This window comes from Leptopilina heterotoma, unplaced genomic scaffold (assembly GCF_015476425.1).
Source record: "Leptopilina heterotoma isolate Lh14 unplaced genomic scaffold, ASM1547642v1 Lhet_325, whole genome shotgun sequence".
In the NCBI taxonomy this organism is placed as follows: Eukaryota; Metazoa; Arthropoda; class Insecta; order Hymenoptera; family Figitidae; genus Leptopilina; species Leptopilina heterotoma.
This window is the reverse complement of record NW_025111019.1, coordinates 209131-236631: the sequence shown is the minus strand read 5'-3', so window position 1 is coordinate 236631 and position 27501 is coordinate 209131. Positions and strand designations below refer to the sequence as shown.

The 27501-nt window shown below is 30.6% G+C and overlaps 1 protein-coding gene across 10 annotated transcripts in view; it reads right to left on the bottom strand.

Moving 5' to 3' along the window:
- LOC122504964 (phosphatase and actin regulator 2) overlaps positions 1-25866 on the bottom strand; it is a 131117-nt gene extending 105251 nt beyond the window's left edge. For 5 of the 10 annotated variants that reach the window (XM_043616342.1, XM_043616348.1, XM_043616344.1 and 2 more), the window contains exons 1-2: positions 8241-8870; positions 5658-6669 (exon numbers count right to left, since the gene is read on the bottom strand). In XM_043616342.1, the coding sequence (XP_043472277.1) occupies positions 5658-5958 (301 nt within the window). In that variant the 5' untranslated portion in view covers positions 5959-6669; positions 8241-8870. Of the gene's footprint in view, positions 1-5657; positions 6670-8240; positions 8872-20427; positions 21684-25519 lie in introns of those variants that run through there. The other 5 variants (XM_043616339.1, XM_043616340.1, XM_043616345.1 and 2 more) reach the window with 4 other exon arrangements.
- Between the last annotated feature and the right edge of the window lie 1635 nt (positions 25867-27501).

The window sequence follows — 27501 nt, the reverse complement described above, 5'->3', positions numbered from 1 at the left end:
AACAATTCAGTTCGAGCTTTCAACCTGCGTGTATTTGTGAGTATTCCCGTGCACATGACATTGCTATCAAATGGAAAATTACGATAAACAACATTTCCAGTGAAGAAGCAAATGAAACAAGTCTGTATAATATGATTCGAGTTGCAAATCTACCATTAAGATTCCACTTGACAGCTTTTATGTCTATGTATGTGTATGTATACATTTCATCGATATTCCGACTCGATTTAACGTTTAACTATTCAATTACTGTAATTATAGAGAGGAACATTCATGTACTTCGTAGTGTATAGGAATTATAAACTATGTAACAATATTCGTATTAGTAGCGTGAAAACTGGCACTATATAGAAAATTATAACTCTCAAAGAAGTGACTAAACTAAAATTACTCATGTACTTTTTAATTTTCGATTCATGATTCAGCATACTTGTAACATTTTTTCTTTAAAGTTATAAAATCAAGTGCTTGCGGTAACATATTCTACCCCATACTAAACATTTTACGAAGTTCCTACAAAGTACAAAGGCGAAAACTAGTGATAAAAGTCAAAGAGAAATATTACTAGAGTTTCGTCAATGTAGTAACTAGCATACCCTCCTTTCGGTTGATGCTTATCTTCCTTCAAAATGTTCCAATCACGAACCTGACAACAATATAAAAGTAGGTGAAAAATGCTGCTGCCCAGTGGTGTAAAAACCCCCCTCTCGCTATCTGTGATATATCACTATACCTATCACTATACCAAGAGATAGATACATCGATAAAATTCATTTTAAAAAAGGACACTTTTTCTTTTTTCACCGCTTATACACACTGAACGATCAAAGTGAAAATCGACAATGTACAATAAATAATAAGACACATTGCCTACGTGATTGCGACTACATAGAAAACGCGAGCAGGAATTCCAACGATAAATACACGTTCGGTTTATGTCGTAATAACCGATTAGCACTACCACCACCACTGCACTGTTTCACTCTTATATTCTCTACTCCACTCAATTTTAAATATTTGTCAATCCTTCTCTCCTCCACTCCACTAAATTTGGCATGCAAATATCGATATAGACTAATAATTTATTCATATTTTTGCAAATGATAGCCGAGAGTGAGAGACGTGAATATTTCGAGAAATTGTTTCACCGAGATACAGCATTTATTTTTAGACCAAGGGATGAATATATCTTGGGTAGAATTCGACTACTAAAATAAGATCTCTATTCTTCTTTCAATTAATTGGAAACTGCAGGGTTGCCACGGTCTGCTTATTTAAAATTCTCTGACTTTTCCAGGTTTTTCAGGTTTCTGAGGCTGCAATAGAATTATTATTCCCAAAGGCAAGACTAATATAACTTCAAAATACATTTAACCAAGTTCATATAATCTCTACATTTTTAGTGAAAAAACTCTTCAGTACTCTTCAGTACTCTTCAGTAAATGATGCGAATGTTCATAGTTTTCCATATAGAAAAATGATAGATTGTATAGAATAGTTAAATTTAAATAGGATTTATATGCACGTAAAGAACGATAATCTAAAGCAGATGAAAAAATTCGAATCGTATCATTTTTGGCTAAAGATTTTATACCTTATATTTGAAGACTCCACTGCCAACCCTATATGTGCTCTTTATCGAGCTTTTGAAAAGCAGCCGTGAGTTCAAAGGGAGGGAGAGAAACGAATTTAATGGAACTGCTTTTAAAGAACTTTTTAAAGGGCCTTGGCAACGAGCAAACAAAAATCTATATATCGTCCATGTAAATAGACAGACAAAAATACAAGGTCTCTATAAACATGAAGAGAAGTAAGAATTGCACACATTTCCCACTATAGAATAATAAGATAATCCAAATTGATAAAAAAAGAAAAAAATTTCAAACTTGATATTATAATACAAAAATTTTCTCTTCAAATCAATTGTCATATTTCTCTCTATGTGAAGCGAATACATTTTTAGAATGTCCTACTTTACCACACACTCTATTCGTTTTGTTTCAATCTCTCGTGAATTTATATATTTAGCAATATTATTGTTTAAATCACATTTTCGCCCGAGTTCGATGCATCGAGAACTGTCAGAAGAGTTATCAACTCATTCTTCTAGGGGTAAAACGTTTTTATAAATAAATCACATGTCCTATATATCCACGTATACATAAATCTACAAGATAATGCTGTAAAGAATGTTTAAAGAACCTTAATTTTAATAAATTGTAATGACAATAAATTGTAATGACAATAAATTCAGATTACAAGTTCTATTTATAGAAAATAGAAAAAATAAAAACATATGTAAATATTATCATTCTAAATATCCTTGGAATTCTTCTCTAAGTATATGCTAAGAATGGGTCACGTAGAAATCATTGTTATTAACTGACTGCACAGTTGTTCTTTGTAAATAAACCGAGAGAGACGGGGAACAGTTTTGAATAGCAATGCGTTTGAATCGAGAATTTCCTTGCGCATAAATATAATTCTTCTGAATCATTGTCTATAGGGACAATCATATATGTCAAGAGACGCGTGAATTCGTTATTGAATGTTGCAGAATCATCATTATATGAAAAAGTCCAAATGTCAAGAATGATTTTCGCTATTTAGTCTCTCTTCGCTCGTCTTCAAGTTGCCCGAAATGAGTTGATGAATTTTCCATGAGGGAAATATGTGTTTCATGGGGACGATGTTTGGAAGAGAGCCTTTTCATTTCGGAGGTAGAAAAAAGCGACGCCAAGTTTTGTATATAAAACTTCATTTACGAAAATACCTGTCCAACCGTGTTGCGTTAGTCTCATGTCCTTTTATTAAATCCTACCTCTAGCAATTAGAATTTATCACCACAAATGTCATCCGCTTTTATTCATATAAAAAACAAGAAGAATAACAACCGAATGGATTTCCTAATCCGTATTAACAAGAAAGTTTCATTTTTCGATATTAAAAAGCAGTTCTAAGATAGAAACTACGCAATATTCATTCTGCGCAGTGTACAAGATGCGGTTGGCGTTTTTCTATATGAAATGTTAACAACGAGAGTAAGTAAGCACACGAGGGAAAAATCTTTCTGGAAATATTTTTCTGGAGGGAATAGAAGTAGATATTTTGCTGAAAAATGAATTAAGACGCTAAATCTAGGTTGTTGGTTGGGGTCCCCTTCTATGTGGAGTGCTGAAAGAGGCATTTAATAGAAGAAGACGTTGACCTTCGCTTCGTTGTCTTGAAAGAAGAAGAAAAGCAGTGAATTAAAAGAGATCTCAATTCGCATTGCGTTTTCTCTCCCTCGTGCGTTCTGAGCCGCTGTGTACGTGTTGTATATGGCTCCCAACTCAATGAATGATTTCCGCGCGGCGTTGCCATACCTACGATATTCACATATTCCTGGACCTAGACTACTATACTTTTTCCCTGCCTTTATCACACAGCCGCACACCGCACCGAGAGAGTCACGTCATGTACGCGTCATTTGATTATTCGATCTACACACGTGTGTACACGCCTTTATTACGTTATGGGAAGTGTATATTAATAAAAAAGCAACTTTCTCCTCGCAAAATGGCCGCTATTTCCTTCTTCTAATTACATGTGTGTAGTTTTCTTTCAAAACAACGAGTACCAGTACTTGTTTTGGCACTGCTGGTACTGTTGTTACTACTACTTCTGCTATCAGTATTACTACTACTACTACTAATACACTATATTTGCTACTGCTCTTAACTTTTATAATATTAGCACTACTACTACTATACTTCTTCCATAACTACTTTTGTCCTTTTTCTAAAAGTATTTTTACTGTAAACTGTCACGTATGTACGTAAAATATGTATGAATACTAGAACCAAAACAGTGCGTATCGCACGCCTAGTTTTACTAGTTTAATATAACTTTACTAAATTTCACATTAGTTTTTTTTTAAGTTTTGAAATACAATAATATAAATAAAAACTTATTACAGGGCTCGAACCAGTGAAAGTATTTAAAAATTTTATTTTATTCACCTCATCGTGTTTGTCACTTTTTGTCATCCAGCCAAAAACATTAGCTGTTTTTCTATTAGGATATTAGGATTTTTCGTTTTGAGTATTCGTTGTTCCCTTTAGTGTTCCTTATTCATAGAGTCTAGCTCTATTGGTCTTAAAAATTAAAATAGCTCAGATTTCCAAAAAAGAAAACCTTTTTCTTAAAAATAATTCTATATTATAACTACTATTACAATAACAGCTACTACTGATAGTACAACTAGTACTAGGAATCGATTCTACTACTGATACTACCAGTACTGCATTGAGAAAAAAGAAAAAAAATTTGGAATTTTTATTATAATTGAAAATGACAACTATTGAACCCTGTGAATGGAAATAACTTAAGTGATGGTACACTCGTGAAGACGAACAATTATGTCGTAACATTCCTATGACCTTTCGAGGCTACTCTGCAGTCTAGGAGAAAGGATTTGAATGTCTCGCTCTACTTGGCATTTATAATTATTTATATATACACAAATATATTTTATTAAAAAAAGAACCAGATCATAAATAAACAAACCAAATTATCAAAATTGATTTGCAGTCAGAAGAATTAGTTGAAAAGAAATAAATTAACAAAGAATTAAAATTGCAAGTGATTTTAAACAGGAAAAAATTACAATAATTATGATATTGGAGACAGTGACCATTTTCTTATGGAGGAAAATGTTAGTCTCTAGAGAGTGAGTGGATAACAATATTATTTTTTTTATTTTTAAACATCGAGATCATTCAAGTACCTACAAAACTCCTCTTGCATATCGATAACCTCTTGTGACCTCATCGATCACTCGATACTTTGAAAAATTTTCTCTCTTTTTTTTATCTCGCGCTACTTTTCCGCCCTTCTTCTTCATTTCTTTCTCCCGAGTAACGAGCAACGACCTCGTCTGATAATAAGCATTCGCGCAGGAAGAGGGCAGGTCTAGAGACACCGAGACGAATGCGCCAAGTAGAAGAAGCGTTGTTGAATTCAGAGAGCAGGCAGATAATGTTTACTGTTCGGCGACAAGAACAAGAACAAGAAGAGTTTCTTGTCTCGAAATTATCCGACTTTGTACAAAAGGGGGTGGCTACAAAAACACAGCCTCGAAATCACAATTTAAACCCAGGATCACTTCTCCATAAATTGTTATTTTAAGGCTAGGTTAATAAACATTCAAAATAATCTTTCGAAGAGAGCAAAACAGAAAAAAAATCTCAGGTTCCAGAAGTTTAAACTCCATCAAACCAATTTTGTTTTCATACAGACTTTTAGGAAATGTGTCAGGGAAGTAAGATGACTCATTATTAACACATTTCGACTTCCGGAAATCCGTAATCTTGGACTTAATTACCCCACGAAATACAAAATCATCGTTTAAACATCCTTCACCAATTCTATTTTTAGCGAAACTTTCAGAGAATGTTCAGAAAGGTTCATTGAACAACTACGAACAAGTTTCGACTTGCAGAAGTCCGCCATCTTGGACATGATTACCCCAATCTGTTACTTTTTTGATGATGTGGTAGCTGTAAATCAATTTCTGCAGAAAATAAAAACGTAATGATTTCTTTTGCGAATGAATTTATATTCTGGTTGACAACCAAAACAGAAATGCACATAAATTTAGAAAACAAGTGACTCACCAATAACAGTGTTGGCAGCGACTTCCTTCGCCGCTGCAGCTGCCGCCGCTGGTCCATGCGCAAGAAAATCACTGAGTGACAACGATGAGGCTATTAGTTGTCGCTTTTCCTCGAAATTCAGGTAATCCAAACTGTTGCTTCGCTGGGGACCGGCAACAATCGTCACGGTCTTACTCTGATGGTGGTGGTGGTGATGATGGAGGTGATTCTCGTTGTTCCCCTGCGAGACCTTTCCCGACTTCTCGTTGCCATCGGCTCCAGTGGCCTGCACCAGGTAAACGCCACTCAGCCGAATAGACATTTCGTTCCGTTTCTCCAAAAAACCCTCTCGCCTCCCTACTGGAGGAAGTGTTCCAAAATTCCTCGTCGCATCCTTCGCTTCTTTGACACCAAATTACCTTTTTGTTTGGAAATTCTATCGCAATAACATTTTCTTTCCAATGCTTTCTTTATTTTTTCAACAAGAGTGTCATTTCACTCTCGAAGATCTTCTTCAATGGCATTTTTGCGAATAACAGTGTGTGACTGAACTTTGGAAGTCGATTCTTCGATACTTTGAGTTTTTTTTTATTTCCGAGTACATTAAGTGAATATGGTGAATATCCCAAAATAATGAATGGAGAGGAGGGAATTTTTCTTCTTTTTTAGTATGGGCTGCATTTTCTCTGACGTGTGTGCATCAATACACACGCCTTGTGCAGGTAAGTTCAAACTTGACCCGACTCGAACTTTTGGCACGGATATTTGCTTCCTCCCTCTTTCTGATGAGTCGAATATCTTCTCGCCTCTCTGTTATGGACACGTACAAAAGTGTGGCACGTGTCGAGTCATTGCACCTCAACGACTGAGAATTGAAATCCACGCAACTAACGAGGATAAAAAAATCTCGTCTACTTTCCAGACTCCTTGCTTCTTCTTTATTTTTTTTATTTTCTCACACTTGGACTTCTTCTTGGCACATTGGGAAAGACAGAGAGAGAGAGACTCTTCTCGGACGGCTGCGATACACACCCTGTTTATGGAAAAAGAGAGATTAGTTCTAAATCCGTGTGTCTGATTCACGTGACTTGGTCTAGTTTATTCTTGTCAAAGAAAATAACATGATGTCAATAAATAATTAAAATAATAATTGTAATTTTATTCTCATTGAAATAAATAATTATATTTTCTTTTAGCTCACTCTGGACTATTATTTTCTTCAATATTTTAATTTAAATAATTTTATAAAACACTTATTAATGATATTAAATTATAAACATAATAAAAATATTAAATATTCATATACAAATATAAAATTATTGAACTATTGAAAAATTTAATAAGTTAATTTACTTACTACGTTAAATAATAAACGATTTACTAAAATAATTATTTTAATTTATTAACAATATTATTCTCCTTACTTATTATTTATCAACTATTTTACTTTAATGTTAACTATTTTTTTTAGCAATTTTGTTAATTTACTGTTTATTATTGTATCGGAATTTATTGAGAAACATATTTATCTCACTGACTCTGAATAGAAACATAAATAATCCGACAGAAAGATAGAGAGAGAGAAATCACAAGAGTTACGGGAAAAATTATTATTCAATATATATTGAAAATACATTCATCACTCACGGGCATTAAATACTTCTCTTTCTAAAAAAGAAAAAAAACATTTCCGCTTTATAAACATTTAAAATAAGAGAAAATTTTTATCTTTCTCTCGGATTTAGTCTTTGTACTAAAAATACTTTTAATGTAGACTGTCACGTGTATCAAATATTTACATATGTAATGTTTTTTTGTTTTCGCCATATTCGTTGTTCTCTATTATTAAACTATTTCTATAAATCATAAAATAATAACGGTATAGCTCGGATTTCCAAAAAAAAAACCCTTTTGAATTTATCAATATTAGTTAAAGTAATATCTATTACGTAGGGAGTAAATAAATAACAAATATACTATCATATATTTATTATTATAATTAAAAATATTTTAAATTAATTTCATTAATTTAGAAAAGATTGAAAGAATTTAATTCGAATGTAACTAGAACGTAAACATAAATACGAGTCAAAACGTTGAATTCTAATAATGTTTTACAGGTGCCTCATCTCATTGTGAATCATTAGTTACGTGTCTAACGTGGAAAAAAATGACGCATATTAACTTATGTACTGGATTAAAAAACGTAAAATTGAAAAATATAAATACTAACCACAAGATAAATATATACAACAAATAATTCGACAACAACGTATAGTATGAGAAAGAAAAAACTTTTTTTTACAATAAACCGTAATCTCGGAGAGAAAATGAGTATTCTATTTAAAATTTAACATTTTTTCCGGTGCAATTATGTCTAATGGAAGTGTTTCATAACGATAAAAACGGTTTTTTACATTAGATGGAAAGTAAACAGCAAACCGGACGCGTCCCGAAGGTCGGAACGTGATCATAACCTAAAAGTTCATAGATGCAGTTAAAAAATGAAAAAGAAAAACATCCTCATAATAGAGAACAACGCATGGGCTTGGCATTTTCTACATTAAAAACTTGTCTAGAATGGAATGCACATTGATTACTTACCCACTGATTGAAACTCCCGAAATGAGAATTTCGTATGCAAACACCTGTGGACACAACCTGGAGCACTGCACAATGGAGGCAAAACGAAGAAGAAGAAGAAGAAGAAAAAAAAGAAACCACACTCACTTGCAAACTTTTGCTTGTAAACGAGGGCTTCGAATAGAAAATTCGGACAGACTGCACTTGTAGTGGCGAGACAGTGGGAAAGAGACGGTTGACGTCGGGCAAAGTGAGAAGGACGATCACAAACACTACGCAAAGTCGGAGAGCAATATACACGCACAGCCACTGCGACGAGAGAGAATATACAAACACACCTCACACACACACACACACACAGATACGAATCGTGGATTTTTCTCTTCCTCCGGTCATACAATGGGCGGAAAAATTGGTTGTACGCGATTTTTATTCAACACTCGTTGAAAATTTGATTCCCGTGATTGTGGTAACTTCTAAGGACGGAGAACAGACGGATTATTGTGGGCGACAATATATGTGTACTTATTATTTTTCGCGACAGAGAGAGAGAAAAGAAAATATGCTTTAACGATGAATAACAGCGGCGCCACAATAGAACAGCGAGCGAGTCTCGGGAACACTGACGGCAGCCATCGCGACGCGAGCGACGCCATCGATTCTCGCGGGAAACACAGCCACGAGATTCCAACCGGAGAGAGAAAATGAGAGGGCGAGGAGGGATGGGAGAGAGCTGCAATACGAATACTACGCACCTATACACAAACAGGTTCAAGGTAAGTGTGCCGGTATACCCAAAACAAATTGTTAACACAGAAAACTATCAATATTTATGGACAAAAATAGTCTTTTTCCTAAACAAGTTCTAATTTTCTATTCATTTTTGCAAATAAACTGTCAAGAATAGGGTATTTTTATACTTGAAAATGTGCCGTTTGTCAGCAAATTCCTAAAGTGACCCCAATGAACATTTTTTACAAACAAGTGTGTAAATCTGGGAAAATTCTTTAGTGACAAAAAAAATAAATATTAATTTACTCACGTATGATACCTATTGCGTTTAATGAAGATTGTGGACTAAATGAAAACTCACCTGTAACAAAAATACATTTTCTTTATTAGATCAATAAGATCAATAAATAAGTTTTCGTAGACATAAACAAGAAGCGAATTAGGTAACATAACCTAAAAAATACGTTATTAAAGGCCAAAACAGAATAAAAAGTAAAACCTACTATTTACTACTTTTTTTACGATTAGCGACTATTTGGATACTTTTTTTAAAATTTGTGACTCTAAAAGCTACTTTTTCACATTTTTGAGAATTTTCACGAGTTTAAATTCGCTAATAGTTGGAATAAAGTAGGTAATTATTCTTGAAAATTTTAATAAAATTCTTCTTAGAAACAATTAAATTTTTTTATAAAATCAATTATTTCAAAAATTTTTCGAAAATCTTTTACGAGAATTATTCAGTTATTTTCACAAATAATAAAATTCAAATATTTTCAATATCTATTATTTTATTTATTCATTTAGATATAAAAATTTATATATATATTTTAATAAAGTTTCTCAAAAGAATTTAATTATTAATAAAAAATTTAATAATATTCAAATAATATGAATAATAAAATTTTCACAGTAATTCAATTATGTGAAATAAATTAAAGAATTTTTTTGTAAATTCAATTATTTTGAACCCAATTTTAATTAAGTTTTTCGAAACATTTGAATTATTCTTTTAAATTTTTATAAAATGAAAAAAAGAATCCAATTATTTTTACAAATTATAAAATTTTTCCTAGCAATTCAATTAGGTATTTCAAAAAAGTTAATACAATTCGTTACAACAATTCAATTATTTACATAAATAATCAAATTCGTTGCAGAAATTCAATTATTTTTATAAATACCAAAATTTTTTACAGAATTTGAATTATTTTGAATACGCAGTTTGAAATTAATTCCTCGAAAGAATTATTAATAATCTTCGAAAGAAATGAATTATTTTCAAAAATTTTGATAAAATTCTTTTTTAGTACTCAATTTTAAGAAACAATCAGCTATTCTATCAATTATTTATTTGCATTTTATTTTTATTTAAATAATTGAATTCTTATAGAATTTTTTAATAAGAATTATTGATTTAAAAATAAATAATTACAGTTATATAGATTATAATAATTGAATATTAAATGCGTTATATAATATGAATTTTTATAGAATTTGTTATGAATTTGAAAAAGGTTTTACATTAAAATTGTTTCAAATTTTAATTTCTGTGGAAAAATAAATTTAAAAATTTTTTTAAATTTTTTTAAATATAATCAAATTTTTTATGAACTCTAGAACTTCTAACTCTAACTAAAAGTTTGGAAATAAATAATTGAAGTTTAGAAGAATTTAGAATTAAAATTCCTACCAAAAAAAAACCATTTTTGATGGAAATCAGGAAAATGTCAGAAAAAAATAAATATTTTGCGAAACTATTGAAATCCTGTCATTTAATTGCTTCTACATTTAAATTTATTGTGTAATCAATCGTACGTTTTTCAAATTGAAATTATATAAATAAATAATTATTTTCTTGATTAGTAGTAATTAACAATTGAAGTTATTTTTCGAAAAAGTATAGCGTCACAAGAAAATGCTTTTAGCTACTGTTTCAGTTAATTTCGTTCCTTCCAGTAAAACAAAACGTTTGTCAGGAATTCATTGCGGTGTAAATGACTCAATTCATCATGTTGTTCCTGTTTTGACAGCTTTAATTCCGCGCGAAATTTCAAACGGTGTTAAAGAGATGACGTTTACCACGTGGTATTTCCGAAGCGTCTAGACTCACTAATTTAAACTCCCGATTTCGCCAGCCGAGAATCCCCAGAATCGAGAATTCGAGAGTCCGTCTGGTCGCTGTCACACTAGCGATTGAAATATGAGCTATACTTTTAAATGCGTCTTTAAAAATCGGTTCAATTGGAAAAGAGTTGGTATTTGCGTATTTGCAATTACCGACCGAGGTGTCTATGTTGCCTACAGAGAATCTGGTAGTTAACTCTGACCTCAGTTACTATAAGAAAACAATAAGACGAAATTGAAAAATACCACTCAATTAGGTATAAAAATGTAATTATTATAATATAAAAGTAAATTGTACTTGAAATCTTTGTTACCTAGAGAGGAATTTATTAATGAATAGAAAGTATTAAAATTTTAATTTATAATGAAAGTAAAATGCGACACATATATGTAATTAAGAAAAGGAGATTAAAGTTACCCTCAACCCGAGCCGCACTAACATTTCAATGAGCTTTCGCAAGTTCGTAAATACAACCACTGGCTTTCCTCTCTCTCTCTCTCTCTCTCTCTCTCTCTCTCTCTCTCTCTCTCTCTCTCTCTCTCTCTCTCTCTCTCTCTCTCTCTCTCTCTCTCTCTCTCTCTCTCTCTCTCTCTCTCTCTCTCTCTCTCTCTCTCTCTCTCTCTCTCTCTCTCTCTTTCTCTGTATTTTCAACTCAAGAATCTCACGGGACTGAATTTTCATGCTTTCAAAGGAATGTTCCTTCAATTTTACATTTTGTCCAATTCAATTTCATTTCAAATTCTATAATATCGTGAATTTCATTTTAAAGTATCTTCAAAATATCAAAATTTAAATTTACTTTTGATTTTCATCCACAGATTATTAGCCATTTGTATATTGAAATAGATAATAGAAAATAAATGTTTAAGAATGGTACCACGGTTGCCACGAAACCTGGAAAAGTCAGGGAATTTTGATTAAAATCCTAGAAAATTATTGTGCTTATTCTTGACATCTAATTTCAAAATTAATTCCATTTTAAAACAATTGCGTTTACAATTATTATTATTAAAATTTTTCTAAATAATTTAATTTCTTTTTTTAAATTTTCTGAAAATTTAAATTAGTATAAAACATGAAGATATATCGACACTCCGAGTCAAAGACTCGATAGCTTTATGCTTTATAATAATATTCTTATGTTATTGAATTTAAAATTTTTGAATATCTTTTAATTTCTATAAAAAAAATAATGATTAAATATTTATTTAACCCTGGGTATATACAGTTGGAATTAGCAAAATTAAAAAAAAATGATTAAAAAATGATATCAGCAGGGGTTAAGTTTTGACATTGCTAGATAACGCAATTCAAGGTGGAGACCTGCTTTTTCTATTCCCTCTAGATGCAAGTGCCATTTCTCTTCAGTGAGAAATGACTTTTTGCATCCGGGAGGGTACATTCTTTAAAAATAAATTATCGTTTTTAAAGAAAAAGTTTTTGAGAGGGCAATCGAGTCGCCCATCAAATTATTAACCGTGACCAAACGTCGCTTAACTTGAAACATCGCAGGCAACAAGCCAAGCGCAGTTTGATTATTCACGTTGGAAAGAGAGTTCTCAATTCACAATAGAGAATATATACACTCTCGACTCGACTGCTTGCGACTGCTGTTCTTCAAGCAATCCATAAACATAAGTTACATTTATTAATTCATTTTTTCAACTTTTTTCCAACATTTTTTTTTCTTCACAAATTTTGAGTATTCAAATTAATTAATTAATTAATACTAATAAACCATAAAAATAATTTTTTCATTATTACTATACTACTAAGTTTTATTAATTTCAAGATTACGTAACGAATCATCTTTTTTAATTTCAAAGATTACGAAAAAATAAAAAATATTAAAACACAGATAAATATATATAATTAGTGATAGTGTTTACACAAGTTTCAGTGGAGGAGGAAAAAAGACAATTGGAATGTGAGATAATTGAAATAACTTGAAATTAAAATTGAAGAGAGTCGTCAAACAACAATGCAGGTGGTTTGTCAACGTCTATTAGATAAGAAATCTTTTTTAATACGATAACAGCAGAATTAATGACAGTCATTTTATATACAGGGTGTGTCACGATTAACAGATTATTTTTCATTGTTACCGTAAAATCGTATCTTTCATTCATTAAGCGCCTGTTGTAACTTTATAATCCTCCACCCGTGTAGAAATTTCGCTGGGGCCCTGATCAGGGCCGGATAGGGCCGACCTATTAGGGAATGAAACGCCGCGCCCGATGTGGCCCTGATCAGGAAATCCACATTTTCTTGTCGCCCCGATCTGGCCCTGATCGGGCGCGGCGTTTCATTCCTTACTATGGCCCTAGTAGGGCAATTTCTACACGGGCACTTTTATTGCGTAATAAATTTTTGGAACTTTTTTTCATTTTCAAAAAAGACGTAAAAAAATATATTTTTAGTGTCACTAAATATTAATTAAAATAATAATTTTTGGTTTTCGTTTTTATTTTTAACAATTTTATAGTAAAAAAATATTCAAGTCTTTTTAATTATAAAATTATTAATAATAATAAAAATAATAAAACCTCAGGGTACTCTAAAAAACCCTTAAAAATCTAAATTAACTAAAAAAACGAAATTTTTTCATATCAATATTAAAGTACAATAATAATAAAATAACATTTATAAAAGAAATCTCAATTTTCTTCAATGTTGTGTTTTCTTTCAAATTCGTTCTTCGCAACAGCAAAAATTTGTTTACAATTGAAAAATTGTTTCTAAAAAACACTTTTTATATTAATAGCCATATGGCTTCGTCCATAAATTACGTCACACTTTTTAGGGGGGAGCGGGTCTATGAAAATGTGACTAATTGTGACAAAGGGGGGGTGAGGACCATTTATTTTGTTATGTCACACTTTATACTCTATTTATTATAATGAGAAAATTGTAATAAATAAAAATATCAAATACCTATATTTCTTGTTTTTAAAATATTAAAAAATGTACTAATTATATAAGTAACTTTATTTATAAAAAAAAATTCGAGGGGGTAATTACTGATTAAAATGGTAAAATTAGATATTGACAGTGATTCATTTTGGAAAAATTTATTAAAGGGGGGTTTACGAATTGTGACGTAATTTAGAGGGAGGGGGTTCCTTCAGATGTTACGTAGTGTGACAAAGGGGGGGAGGGGGTCAAAAATGGGCTAAAAACGTGTGACGTAATTTATGGACGAAGCCTATGAGAAAATATATTTCCATATTTATGTATTATAAACATACATTGTTTTAAATTTCTATATTTGTTTCTTTGCCATTAACTTTTATTTTTATATTATGTTAAAAATGTGACGCCGCAAAATAAAACGGACTTTTCTATTATTCCGCTTAAGAAAATTTTGTTGGTAATGTCTCCGCTATTACCATAAACATATAAATATGTAAATAGGAAAATTTTTTTCATAAACAAACCCCGGGGAAAATGTATTACATTTCACATCCATAAATAAATGTAGAGAATATAAATAAAAAATACAAATAAAATTTAACAGTTGTCCAAAACAATAGCTAGGAATCCCGTACTTTTTAAGTAAATATGTATAAAATTAAATAACATAAATATTTTTTGTTTTTATTGTCTAGTATATTGTTTCAGCCCCTAATTTTATTGAAATATTTTTCCTTAAGCGACTTTATTTTATATTAAACAATTTTTTATATTTATAAATTATTAATTTTTTCAAAAATTTCATTGTTCGGTTCTCATATATAAAAAATTGCTTATGACATTTTACATGACACGATTAATTGACCACTTTCAAGATGTTTGTATGTATACAGTAATCCTGGTTCATTAATTCTTGTAACTTGTTTTCTATTTTTAGCCCATATTCCACACAAGTTCCTGCAATCTTCTTCTACATGAACGAAATATTTGGTTTTCATATTCGTAACATTTTGATAGAAAAAAAATGAACATTAATCATTTTTTTTGTAATTATATTAATACTCTCTCATGTGGTAAACATTTATAAAAAATGTTTAGAAATTTAAGGATTTTTCTATATATCTAAAATGTGGGTGTGTCTGTCCCACTTTTTGTGGGTGGGGTTGTCCAAATCAACTTTAACCCTAATTAGAGTCACATTCAAGGTGAGTGAAAAGATGTTTTTCACATAATTAAATATGAGCAATTTATGAAAAGAAATTTCGGGTATGATATACATTGATTATAAATTTGTTTTTATAATAATGAGATAAAAAGGCTACAGGCAAATTTTGCCTTCCTTTTTCTTTTATCTTTAACGGAGGAAAGTAAGTAAGGAGCAATTATTACCTTGCAGAGGAGAAACTTTATATTAAAATAGTTTTGCCGCAAGAATATACTTCATCCGCAACGGTAAGCGAAGCCTAACGTCTTAATTAAATTTTTAAAATTCGTTAAAAAATTGGATTTTAGTTTTTAGTATGGGAGAAAAAAGAAATTAAAAATACTATTAAAAATGGAATTTCTCCTCCTATATTGTTCGAGAGTTTATAAGAGGGAAACTAGTTCAATTATCGATACTTGACATTTTTTCACTTATTTTTCACCCAATTGGATGGCAAATACAAATTCATATTTTTCGATTGCTACCCAGCGTTTCACTCTTTAAAAAACTGGTCATAGGCAAAGTGTATAAAGTGTATAAAGTGTACTTTCCCAATTAACGGTTTTTTTCTGCTTCGTTTTTCCCATATAATGGCTATACAACAAGGTCTGCTAATTCACTATAAACGAACATACTTATAATTCATTTTTACAATATTTTAAATATTAAAGTGTCTTTGTGAATCCAACACGACAAAATTTAAACGGTATATATCTTTGGCACAAATTGTAAAGTGCATATGATTATGTTCTGGGATGATGCACCGAAATTTCTTTCAAGCTAGAGAATTGGAAACTAAATTTGAAAGAAAAAATATATAAACAAGAAGAAACTAACCCACCATCTTTGAATCGTCCAAAACGTAAAAGGTTATTCATAATTATTGGCCAGGAAAGATAACCACTCTGTTCTTTATTTTTACTTGAATTTTAATAACTGACATTTCCTAAAAGGACATTATCATCACTTATTAAATGTCACTGCTGCTATTAAATATCATAATCGATTTTAAACACAAGAATAACATTTCAACTCTTTATTCGAATTTGCAATATAGACAAACTTTTTTGAAAGATGGTAATTATTTCCATAATGAGAAAGTACCACAAACACGAATTTTTGCAAAATAGCACAACTGACTTTGTCTATGGCATCCGTTATACTAGAGGTTAGAATCTCTTGGATGTATTTACGTTACACATATTTAGTTGCCTCGCCTTTCTGAACTTCCGTCGATCCGTTTTATACCAATACATTAATGAATTAGACACACTTATGTGAAGCAAGCCTTTAGATGTTGGTACACACAACAACGACAACGACAACGACAACAACATAAAAATTGCCAATAAAGCCACTGTGACTGACCAACTGAAAATTATTTGTCGGGAAGGATGCCTTCCACTAAACCGCATATAATAGTTACGACGTCAATGAACAACATTACATCAGTGCTTTTTCTCCATCTACGTCTGTTTCATTTTTTCTTTCACCTTTTACCTTATTTCGTATATTGAACAAGAAAGCTTATTTTTAATTCGTATTATGCACTCAGAAAAAGAGTTGGCTGCCATAGCCGATTAAATAGTTGTATAGCGCGATCAAATTAATTGGATGGGGCAACTATTTCTTGGTTGATACATCCAACTTTTCAGCTGCATTACCTTAGCTGCATTACATGCATAGCTGGGGTACCTTTTCGCATGGAAACAGTATCCAATAGTTGGATGTGCTAACCAATTAATTGGATCGCGCTATAGCATAACTATTTAATTGGTTATGGCAGCCAACTCTTTTTCTGAGTGTGGTAAGCTATAAATAATACCTAATGAATTCATGATTCAACAAGTATTTGTAAAATTATTAAAATCATCATTTATTATCATCTGCTGTGATAATAAAGAAAAAAGCAACTCTGATAAACTTCTAAAAGGCGCAATCACATGTATTTATGGTGTGTTATTGAAATTGCCAAGAGTGATGTGAGTTTGAAACAATGAGGGAACAATTTATCGATTTGTTAAACAACCATGCGCATTCTTCATCTCGTCACCAGATTTCACGATGTTACTTTTTCTAAAACGGATAAATTCCATTTTTCCCCAAAACTGGAGAAATATATTTAAATGTATTAAAAATGGCTTCGAGAGGAACAGGAAGAAGCACCACACGTGAAGAAGAATGAAATTTAGTTTAATGGATCGTTCATCCCAAAGTGCTCCTTGAAATCGCGACTACATGATAAATATATACGTATATAGAAAAGCCGCACGTGATATTATCATTGCAGGAAGATCACCAACTACGATGAAAAATCTAACAAAAGAAAAGCACTTTTCACGTTCAAGAGTTTTAAAATTGTGTGAGACTCAAGTTTTATTGTCAAGCAAAGATCAAACACAATGCAATACAAGAGGTTCTTGATAATATTCACCTCTCAAGAAGAAAATTATATCATTTATCTCGTAAATTTATAGATCTCAACGGAAATATATATGTATATTTTGTTTCTTGAGATGGAATTAAAAATAAATAATATAAAAGTCAGAGAGTGTGATTAAATTGTGAGTGCGGCGCGGCGCCTCACCGGAAGCAAGTAAGAGAGGTTTTAATTATTCATCATTCAATAAATGAGACAGGTCTCGGACAACAAAGACGATGCAACAACATATCCTTTAGAAAATTGCATTATATCAATTTATACTCGCGAACCTCTATTGAGCATTCAATATTTGCTTTTGCTTTACCCTCTCTTTAAGAAAAAAAAATAATTATCCTCAAAAAATTTCGAAAAAGAACAAATATTCTAATTTTATTTAATTAATAAACTTAAATCAGACAGTTTTTGACAATAGAATTAATCAGATGAAAAAATGTAAGACAAAAGGGAATCACGAACTCAAAGTTTGAATTGATTCGATTATTTTTAATAATTTTCGAAAAAGTTCTTTGAGAATTTCCAAATCTATTTGTTTACAATATTCAATTTTACGAAATTCCAATTATTCGTAAATTCTTCAATTAAATATATATTAGAAAATAAAAACTTGAATAACATAAAAAAATTCAATTAAACTTTTTTAAAAAGAATTAATTTCAAAATTCAACTATTTTTAAAAATTCACGCTATATTGCTTTTAATATTTAATTATTATCTAAACTAAAATTAATTTTTAAATTAATTTTTATTAGAAAATTCTACTAGAATTAAATTATTTAAATACAAATAAATAATTTATTGAATAATTGAATTCTGTAAACGAATTATAACAAAATTTTCAAGAATACTAATTACATTTTTTGAGAAATTCGATTAAAATATTGTATTAAAAATAATTGTAATTCTGCATAATGAGTTTTATTATTTATGAAAATAATTGAATGATTGCGAAGAAATATTATATAAAAAATTTGTAAATAATGAAATTCCTGTGAAAATAATTAAAAGTTTGTGTAGAATTTTATTTAATTTTTTTTTAAATAATTAAATTCTTTTGGAAAATTTTATGAAAATAGTAGGCAATGAAAATCATTGAATTGAAGAAAATTTTTGAAAGTATTTGAATTTCGGAGAAAAATTTAATTATTTCTAAAGAGAATTGAAATTTTGATGAGAGTTTAAAAAATTTTTTGAACATAATATGTATAATTGAATTTTTGCGAAGAATTTGATTACTTTTGAAAATAATTGAATTTCTGCAAATGATTTGTAATTTCTCTGTAATTCTCCAAATTATATTGTACAATTTACGAACTTTTTGTTCTTTTTGAATCAAATTACGGACTTTACGGACTTGAAGCAAAGTTACGAACCTACTTAGTTCGAGTCCTGCTTGTATCTTTAATATATACATATACGCGCACAATACAATACTAAATTCGTGGTTCCCTTTTCGCTCTGGCAAGACCTTATTGCTCTTCAATTCATATACATTATCCTTGGTCGTCAATGTTTTCCTCTTTGGAAATTTCCATAATGAAAATATATAAACTAATGTTTATACCACATATATACGCAAAACTTATGTTAACAATTTTCATTTGCAAATGGAATCAAATCATTTTAAAAAAATTTTTACAGAAAGTCGATACTATTTTGTCTATTAAAACTAGTAGGTATTCTCATTTGTATTTTGTTTTATTACATTTATTTATTTTACTTCTTTTTAAGGAACAGTATTGAATGCCTAAACATTTAAGTCCTCTTTTTTTATCAGGAAAGATGGCGAATGTTTCAACTGTTCAACCATTTCTTTCCTTATCTTGCCGAATGCCCAAACAATTCGGCCAATTAAATTCAAAGAACCAACCACCAATTTACAAACGATTAATACAAAACTATAAACTACATAATAACAAAATTAATGGAACCAAAACATTATCACTTTTTACTCTATTTTCTACACTTGCAAACAAAGAGTTTTCTACATCTCAAAAAATGCTTCTTAAAAACATTTAGAATGATTCTACCGATTCTACAATGGAATTAATGTCACTAAATGCAAATACAACCTAAAAATACGTGTTAGAAAGGTAATGCAGAAGGTAAGGGACCGTATGCAAATTACGTAAGAATCAAGGGGAATGGGGGATCCAGCTATTCCATACGATCAGCAGAAAAAATAGCGCTAATATATATATGCAAAGTTAACAAAGAGTTTAAATTAACCATAAAAATATTAATACTAATTATTCTTTCTTAATTCATCGGCGGTTTTATTATTAAAATTTTTGTTTCATAACCTCAAAACTTTGTTTTTCCCTCGGTTTTTCCCAATATCAACAAATATTCAGACGCATAATTACAATACAAATAAAATGTAATTATGATTTTATAAGTACTATTGAAATCCCTGGCAGCAAAGTGCCCAAAGGCAGAAGTTTAAAAAAAAAATTGGATTAAAAATTAAAAATATATTTGTATTATGTATATTGGAAAAGTATGGAATCGTTTTTCTCCTTCTTTCAAGTCGAGCAAATTCTTAACGAGTGTTTTGTTCTGGCCTTTGAAAGAAAAACTCGCAGCTTCATCCATTTATCCAAAGGGGAATTCTTTTTTGTGAGAATTTTTGTGTGAAAAAAATATACTTTATTCAATGCCAAGACAATTTAATTTAGATAATCAAACTCTTTTCAAAATTAGAATTTTGAAGCAAAATTGATAATTGTTTAAAGCTGAAAAATTGAAATAAATTATTTTCCCTTAGTGTATAGATAGCATTATTCCATACCTTGGGAGTAAATCGGGAATTCACCATCGCTGTGGCTATGTGTCAACATTCCAGAAGAGTTAAACTCCCAGAAGGCTGACTTCCGATTCACCTCCGTCGTCGTTTCAACAAAGATCTCGTCGACCTCCGTTAAGCCCAACTAGTTTCTGTCTTGAGTGAATGGCACTTGAAAACCCTTCTTTTGAAAAGTTCTTCCCCTCAAAACTTGGCTGATTTTAATTCCAATTACAGTTTTCTTCTTCCTCCAAGGTATGTTCCTTTCAGTAAATTGTCATAATTATCTCAGCGAACAAATGGTTTACTATTTTATTTGCAACGAAATCTGCAAACTTAAATGTTTCCAATTAGAAATTTGTTACTTTATTCCAAATTCTTCACTTTCGATCTCTTCACTTTAGCAAAATGACATTGTGTCCTTATTTCCTATTACCCTACTGACGTTTTTTTTCTTAAGCCTGACTTTTTCCCCTTCTCTATTTATCTTTTTGTCCTGTAAAAATTACCCTCAGCGTCGTCAGCAGAGACACATGGAATGATGAATTATTTTATCAACAAGGAAACATTAATTCAGAAAGAAAAGATCGATTGTCCTCGGCGTTTTTCTACATCGAATCATATTGGTTTGCAATTTAACAACATTATCCTCCAATAAGTAGGGAAGATTATTATTAGTGATTCTTTTTTTTAAATCTCTCATTAGAATCTCGAATCAATTTGTATAGAAAATTAATTTCTTTCTTCTCCAATTTCTGGGGTAGCAAATACTTTTTCTAAATTAAAAATTAAATTAAATTTTTCTAGTTGATAAAATTATTTACAGTGTGATTTATATGATTGGCAGAATGCAAAATGTTCCATTTTCAGCTGCTTCTTTATAAAAAAATATTATCGTAGCACTAGTCTCTAAAACATAAGGTCGTTGTTTTGGGATTGGTCCATTTCGAGAGCAAGATTTACTTTCTCTCTACGTAAAAAGTCCTACATCTCGAATAAATATTTTACTTTCAATTTATTAAGCTGTTTCTTCTTCTGTTGGAGATTTTACTTATTTATTAATTATTAACAAGAAGAAAAAACTGAACAGAATCATCAACAAACATTTCTATTGGTCCTTATTTTCACAAAAGTTATCATTGCTCGTTCCTTCATTTTCTTCTTTTGCTGTTTCCTTTTTTTTCAAGAAAGGAAAAAGAAAAAATGAAGAGGGACTTTTTCCGCGCGGAAAATGACGAAAACGGGAAAGCGCGTGCCGGGGAAGGACTTTCGTCCAGGACGGGTTCGATGCGCATACTGAAATGTCTCGTGCGAGATGAAAAGAGAGAGAAAATTGCTCCAGAGAAAGAGAGAGGACAAACTCAAAACGGCGCAAGCTTCGCTTTGGAAAATGCATATATCGGCTGAGTGCGAGCGAAATGTGAATCGAGCTTCAACACTCCGACTCTGCCAGGGTCGTCCTGGAAAAACCCCAGCCCAACTTTCGGCGTGACCCCATTTAAGATGTGTCTGAACCACGTTATGCCTGCCAGGCGAATACAGGCGAACTCCCCTTCAGTTTCCTAGACACAATTAGAGCACATTTCGCATTTCATCTCTTACATATTCCCCTGCTCGCCTTGGCTTGGAGTTTACATGCGCGCTCGTTTTTACAAGGCAATTTCACTGAGAGTCAATATTAACTTCAAACTCCCTTAAAACTCGTCGTTAAGCGTTTCAGACAAAATAACATTTTTAACTATAATTACCCACTTCTTTTCTTTCCCATCGTCTCACTTTCTCAGTTTCTCTTCACATTTCAAATTAAATTTTCCCAAATTTACATTATTCAATTTTCTCTCGCGAGAAGAAAATAATATTTGACACACTTGTCATGTTTGGCTAATTTTAAAATGTAAGTTAAGTATAAGTATACTTTGTTTTAGCAAGTCGAACGGCTATTGGAAATTATTTGTTGGTGTATTGAAACATAACCTAAACGTAATTTGTCAGTAGACGTTACGTTTTTAGGGGAGTGGGATTGAAGCTATTTATTACGACCAGTAGAAAAAAGCCGCTAATGTATGTGTTTTGTTGCATGGTAAATCGCTAATTTGTGCCACTTCGAACAGTGGAAATGGAAATGGAATGGTCTGATGCCCAGATGGGGCTAGTTCAAAATATTTGCCTTTTAATATCAGATAAGGTTGAGTAGAGTAACTGGCTACCTGGTTTATGGTAGGGCTCACATTTCCAAATGTGTGGAAATTCCAATAGTTACTCCCAATATCACTTAAACATTTGCAACAATATATAATAAAATTACAGATGTTTTACAAAACGTACTCTTCTTAAGAAAGTTTAAGCTTAGAAAGATTATCCTTTTTAGCAGTTCCGTTTTTATAACAGCTGTATAATTATACTAAACAAACAAAAAATATTGTACATAAATGTTCTTTGACAGAACATTATGCATCCTGTAAAATTTTTTTTTTCAACTTATTGAATCCTCTATTCCAGGCCCATATAATGAATCTTCTGCATCTCAGCACCTTCCAGAACTTCTTTTTGGTCTTGTTCATTCACAATAGGCAGTTGGAAAAAAGGGACAGACTCTCCTTCAATGTTTACAAAGTTGAATGTAACTTGGGGAATATTGAACGGATCGCCCTGAAATTTTCTAAGTGTACTCTTAAATACATGTATTTTACGAAAATGCAATAAAAAAATGCATTTTTTCAAAATCCCAAGTGGATGTAACCCCTTAAAGAGAGGGTGAAATTTTCGAAACAAAAATTTCATTGTAAATGTACCATAAACTCTCAGATTTTTCCCTGGTCATACTAAAATGATAGTTATTACTGCAGGCGTGTTCTGAATTGGAAGATCCCACATTGGAGAAGCTTGGGGAGGAAAGGGTGCTGCGAGTCTCCCTCTTGCCCGCTGCCCGCCTTTTTCCCCTACAACGCGGTCCAACTCTTGAGAGTGATAGTGACTTTGCAGGGCCAAGTTCGACATCAATTAGATCGCGAGCTAACGAACCAAAAAGGCCTTTTAACCTACATGCATTCAATTTTATTCTCACTTACCTATGCATATTTTACGAAACATTTATTTTTATTTCAAAGTAAACATTTTTTAAATTTTTTCTTTTGTATTAATTAGGAAAAACCATTTTTTATAAATTTTGAGGTTATGCAACTTTTTTTTGCTAATAAATAAAATATAATGGGTAATATACATCAAACAGTAATAATAATATTAATAATAATTGTTATTATTATTGTTATTACGAATAAAATAATAAAAAATAAATAAAATAATAAGTAAAAAGTGTGAAAATAATAGGGTAAATGCACTAGTAGTCGGACACTTAAGGATACAATCTTAAATTATGCTTTTTTTCTTGAAATAGCAAATATCTACTGTGTTTATAAGCACATTATTAATTAAAGGAGTTCTTCAGGATTAAAAATCATATAAATTTGTTACAAATAGTTGAGTATTTAATAAAATATAAACATTTTAATAAAAAATTACGAATGCTTTAGTAGTCGGACACTTTTTCCCCTTGTTTCTATAGTCGGACATCTGTCAGATATTTTGAATTTATAAAGTAAAAAAGATAATTTTTTAATTGCTATCTGCTGGAAAATCGAATTAAAGCATATTAGAAGTTATTAATATAATATTTAAACCCTATAAGTTTTAATATTTATGATTAATTATCAACAAAACTTTGTGCCACTCATCGCGCTACTCGAAAATGGTTGTATCTATAGTCGGACACCATGATTTTTAAAACATTAAATAAAATATTTCTTGTTTAATTATTTTCGAAAATAACACTATTCTAATAAAATATAAACTTTACACATTCGTCTAGTATACTTTTTAAAGTAATTATCACAATGCATTATTATTTATTTGCCAAAAAACACGGAAGTGTCCGACTACTAGTACTGTCCGACTATACCCGCACTTACCCTATTTAACTTCAAATCTTTGCTGAAAAAGACCATAAACATTGAAAAAAACAAACCTCTACGATAAATCTATAAACTTTATCGTATATTTTTTTTAACACTCCACTTAATGACAAATTTGTTTTACGATGAACGACACGGGAGTTTTTGCCTCTTTTTTTATTATCCATTTGATACTTGAAAAAAAATTTTCCCGGAAAATAGTGAAATAATAAAAGAAAAAATAGGATTAAAAAAAGATAAAAGACACTTGCGTCATCCCTCGAGAAAGCGTCAAATTGGCGTCAAATACTTGTGAACTGTCAGGGTTGCGTTGGTAACACTTTCAGAAAATTAAAGTGTCTACTACCTAACCCTGCTGTAAAGATACTGCAGGGCACTGCAGGGATCGGAAAATACTACCAGATCCATCTGTAGGCTATTTTTTTCACCCAACTCAACAACAACAAATTTTCACCGCACCGGAGATGAAAAATTTTCTCTCAAATTCCAAGAAAACAAAAGTTTAATTTTTCCAAATTTCAAATATTATTTATTATTCATTATTTGAGAAATATTTGAATTTTTGAAAAATATGTTAGTTTCTCTAAAATGAAGCCGAATTAATAAATGAAAGGTATTTTACTGATAATTTTCTATTTTTCTTTAAATCAATCAATCAATATGAAATAATATCAAGTGCGTGAAATATAAATATCTTATCAAAATATATCTTGAAATTCCATTTTTTTATTATATATCTTGCGATAAATATCTTCGATTACTTCATTTTTAGGTCACGTTTAACCGGTTGTTGTCTCGCATACCTGTGTGTAATTTCACACATATGTAGTTATATGTACGTATATATTAAAATCAAATAAATCAACATTTTGTCAATTTTTTTTTCAAAAAAATCGTTTAGGATTTAGCAAAAAATGGAATGAAATAAAATGATTTTTAAAAAATTAAAATTTGATTGAAATGTGAGAAACTTTATGTAAAGGTGTGTGTGTATAAATTTTGTGTAAGTTGATTGGACACGCATGAGAAGCACAGGTGCAAAAGTTTCAATCAGCATTTAGAGGTTACGAATTTGGAGCAATAATATGTTTGTGTGTGTGGGCACAGATGAAACCGGAAGTTCTACGTACCAGTGGAGCAGGGAAGCGTCTCGCAGTTCCGATTCAATAATCCAAGCGCCGACGGTTGGTCTTTATCTGCATCCAATGATTCTTCACTTGACAACACATTTGACACAATAACTGTTTCCTCAGCCATTTTTAAGTTAACTTGTAGCAACACTCGTTTGTACCACTCGCGCCGATATCACAAGTCGCACACACCACATATTTTATTTTAAAAAATTTTTCAAAAACGGGAGCCACACGTAGTCGGTTGAGATTCTTTTTCCAGGAAGTTGAAGATAGTGTGCACAGGTGGCGCCACTCTGTTTATACTTGGGATTCTACATTCTAATGTGTTCTTTCTCATATAAAGAGAGAATAAGCAGTGAGTCGTAAGAAGTTATCAAATTTAGTCTGTTTAGTCCTGTCAGGTGGAAACCATCCGAAACCATGAAACTAGTAGGCAGCCTTTAAGGCATACCTATAAAGAAACATTAATAAATGTAACTTTAAGTCGAAAAATCAAGTTTATCTTATTTATTCAACACGAAAGTAAATGGGAACATCTTCTGTGACATTGCAGATTAATTGTTTAGTTAACATAGTTAACAAATTTTTTATAATATACTCTTACTGACGCGCTGCTCATAACCGCTATTGCTGACACTTTAATTTATCTATAATAAAAATTTTACAAATTAAAACTATATATATTTAAATAAATTTATAAATTAATATCAGATATAAATTTATAATAATGCAGACAAAATTTTTCCAATTTCCATATAAGGAAATTCAATTGGTACCAAGAATATCGATATAATGATAATAATGATATAATGATATTATGATGTAATGATCATTACCAATAAAAGGAATTGCAGAAACTAAATTTTTAATAACAGTTGCCCCTCAAAATGATATTTGCCCTCAAGGCAACACATACCCTAAGAATGCAGCTCCTATAATTATTAAAAATAAAATTCTTCCTCTTAATCAAGGATAAATTATTTTGTGGGATCTTAAATAAAGTCCCCGACCAATATGTATGTGGGCAATTCCACGCAAGATTTACCTATGACCTTGAGAATTCGGTTAAACATATTTTTTTCTCAATCTATATGGAAAAAAAAGAAATACGTGTTTTTTTATTTTTGTTTAATCGCCCAAATTTTCGAAATTTTGGATTTGTAACTGTAGACATATTTTCAGTAGCTTATAAGTCTGAAAATATTGAGTTTAGAAAAAACTTGTCAAGGAATGAAAGTTTTAGTTTTCTTTCAACTTTTAAGAAATGTAAAAAAAAATTTTTTTGTTAAATTTTTTATTAAAAAAAAATTTTTTTTTTATAAACAAATTAATTTTTTTTAACTTTGGACCCTTTTTTTTTAAATTTATTTATACCTTATAATATACAGAAGATTTTCCAAAAAGTTTTGGAGTGGGCAGACGCGTTTAATGAGTTGTACAAAATTTTCAAAAATCACGTGCAAGGTGCTCGCGTTCTACGAAACGCCTCACAATGGAATTTTTTTACAATTTACTTCTCAAAAAATATGTCTACAGACTAAAATTTTTAATCGATTCTCGTGTTTTTTGTTTTAAATAAAAGGAGAACAATTTCTGAAGATATCTCTCCATGCAAACCTAAGAATCTTCAATTGTTTATAATTTTTTTTTAAATACAAAAAGTTAACAAATGAGTTGTGTAGTTTCCTTTAAAAATGAAAGATTATTTTCTTATTTTGCTACTACACATGTCCTAAATCAGATTCAATTAATATAATATACGACCACCAAATAAATAGTAAAACATAAAATAATTTATCTAAACTGTTATAAACAATATTAGTTAACAAATAGTTAACTTTGGTTCCTCTCCATAAAAAAACTTTGTTCTTTCATATTCATATTGTACTTTAGGTTCATTTAATAAATACATCTCCCTTTCGTTAAAAAACAATTTTTAATTGTTATAAACAATAATAGTTAACAAATAATGAACTTTG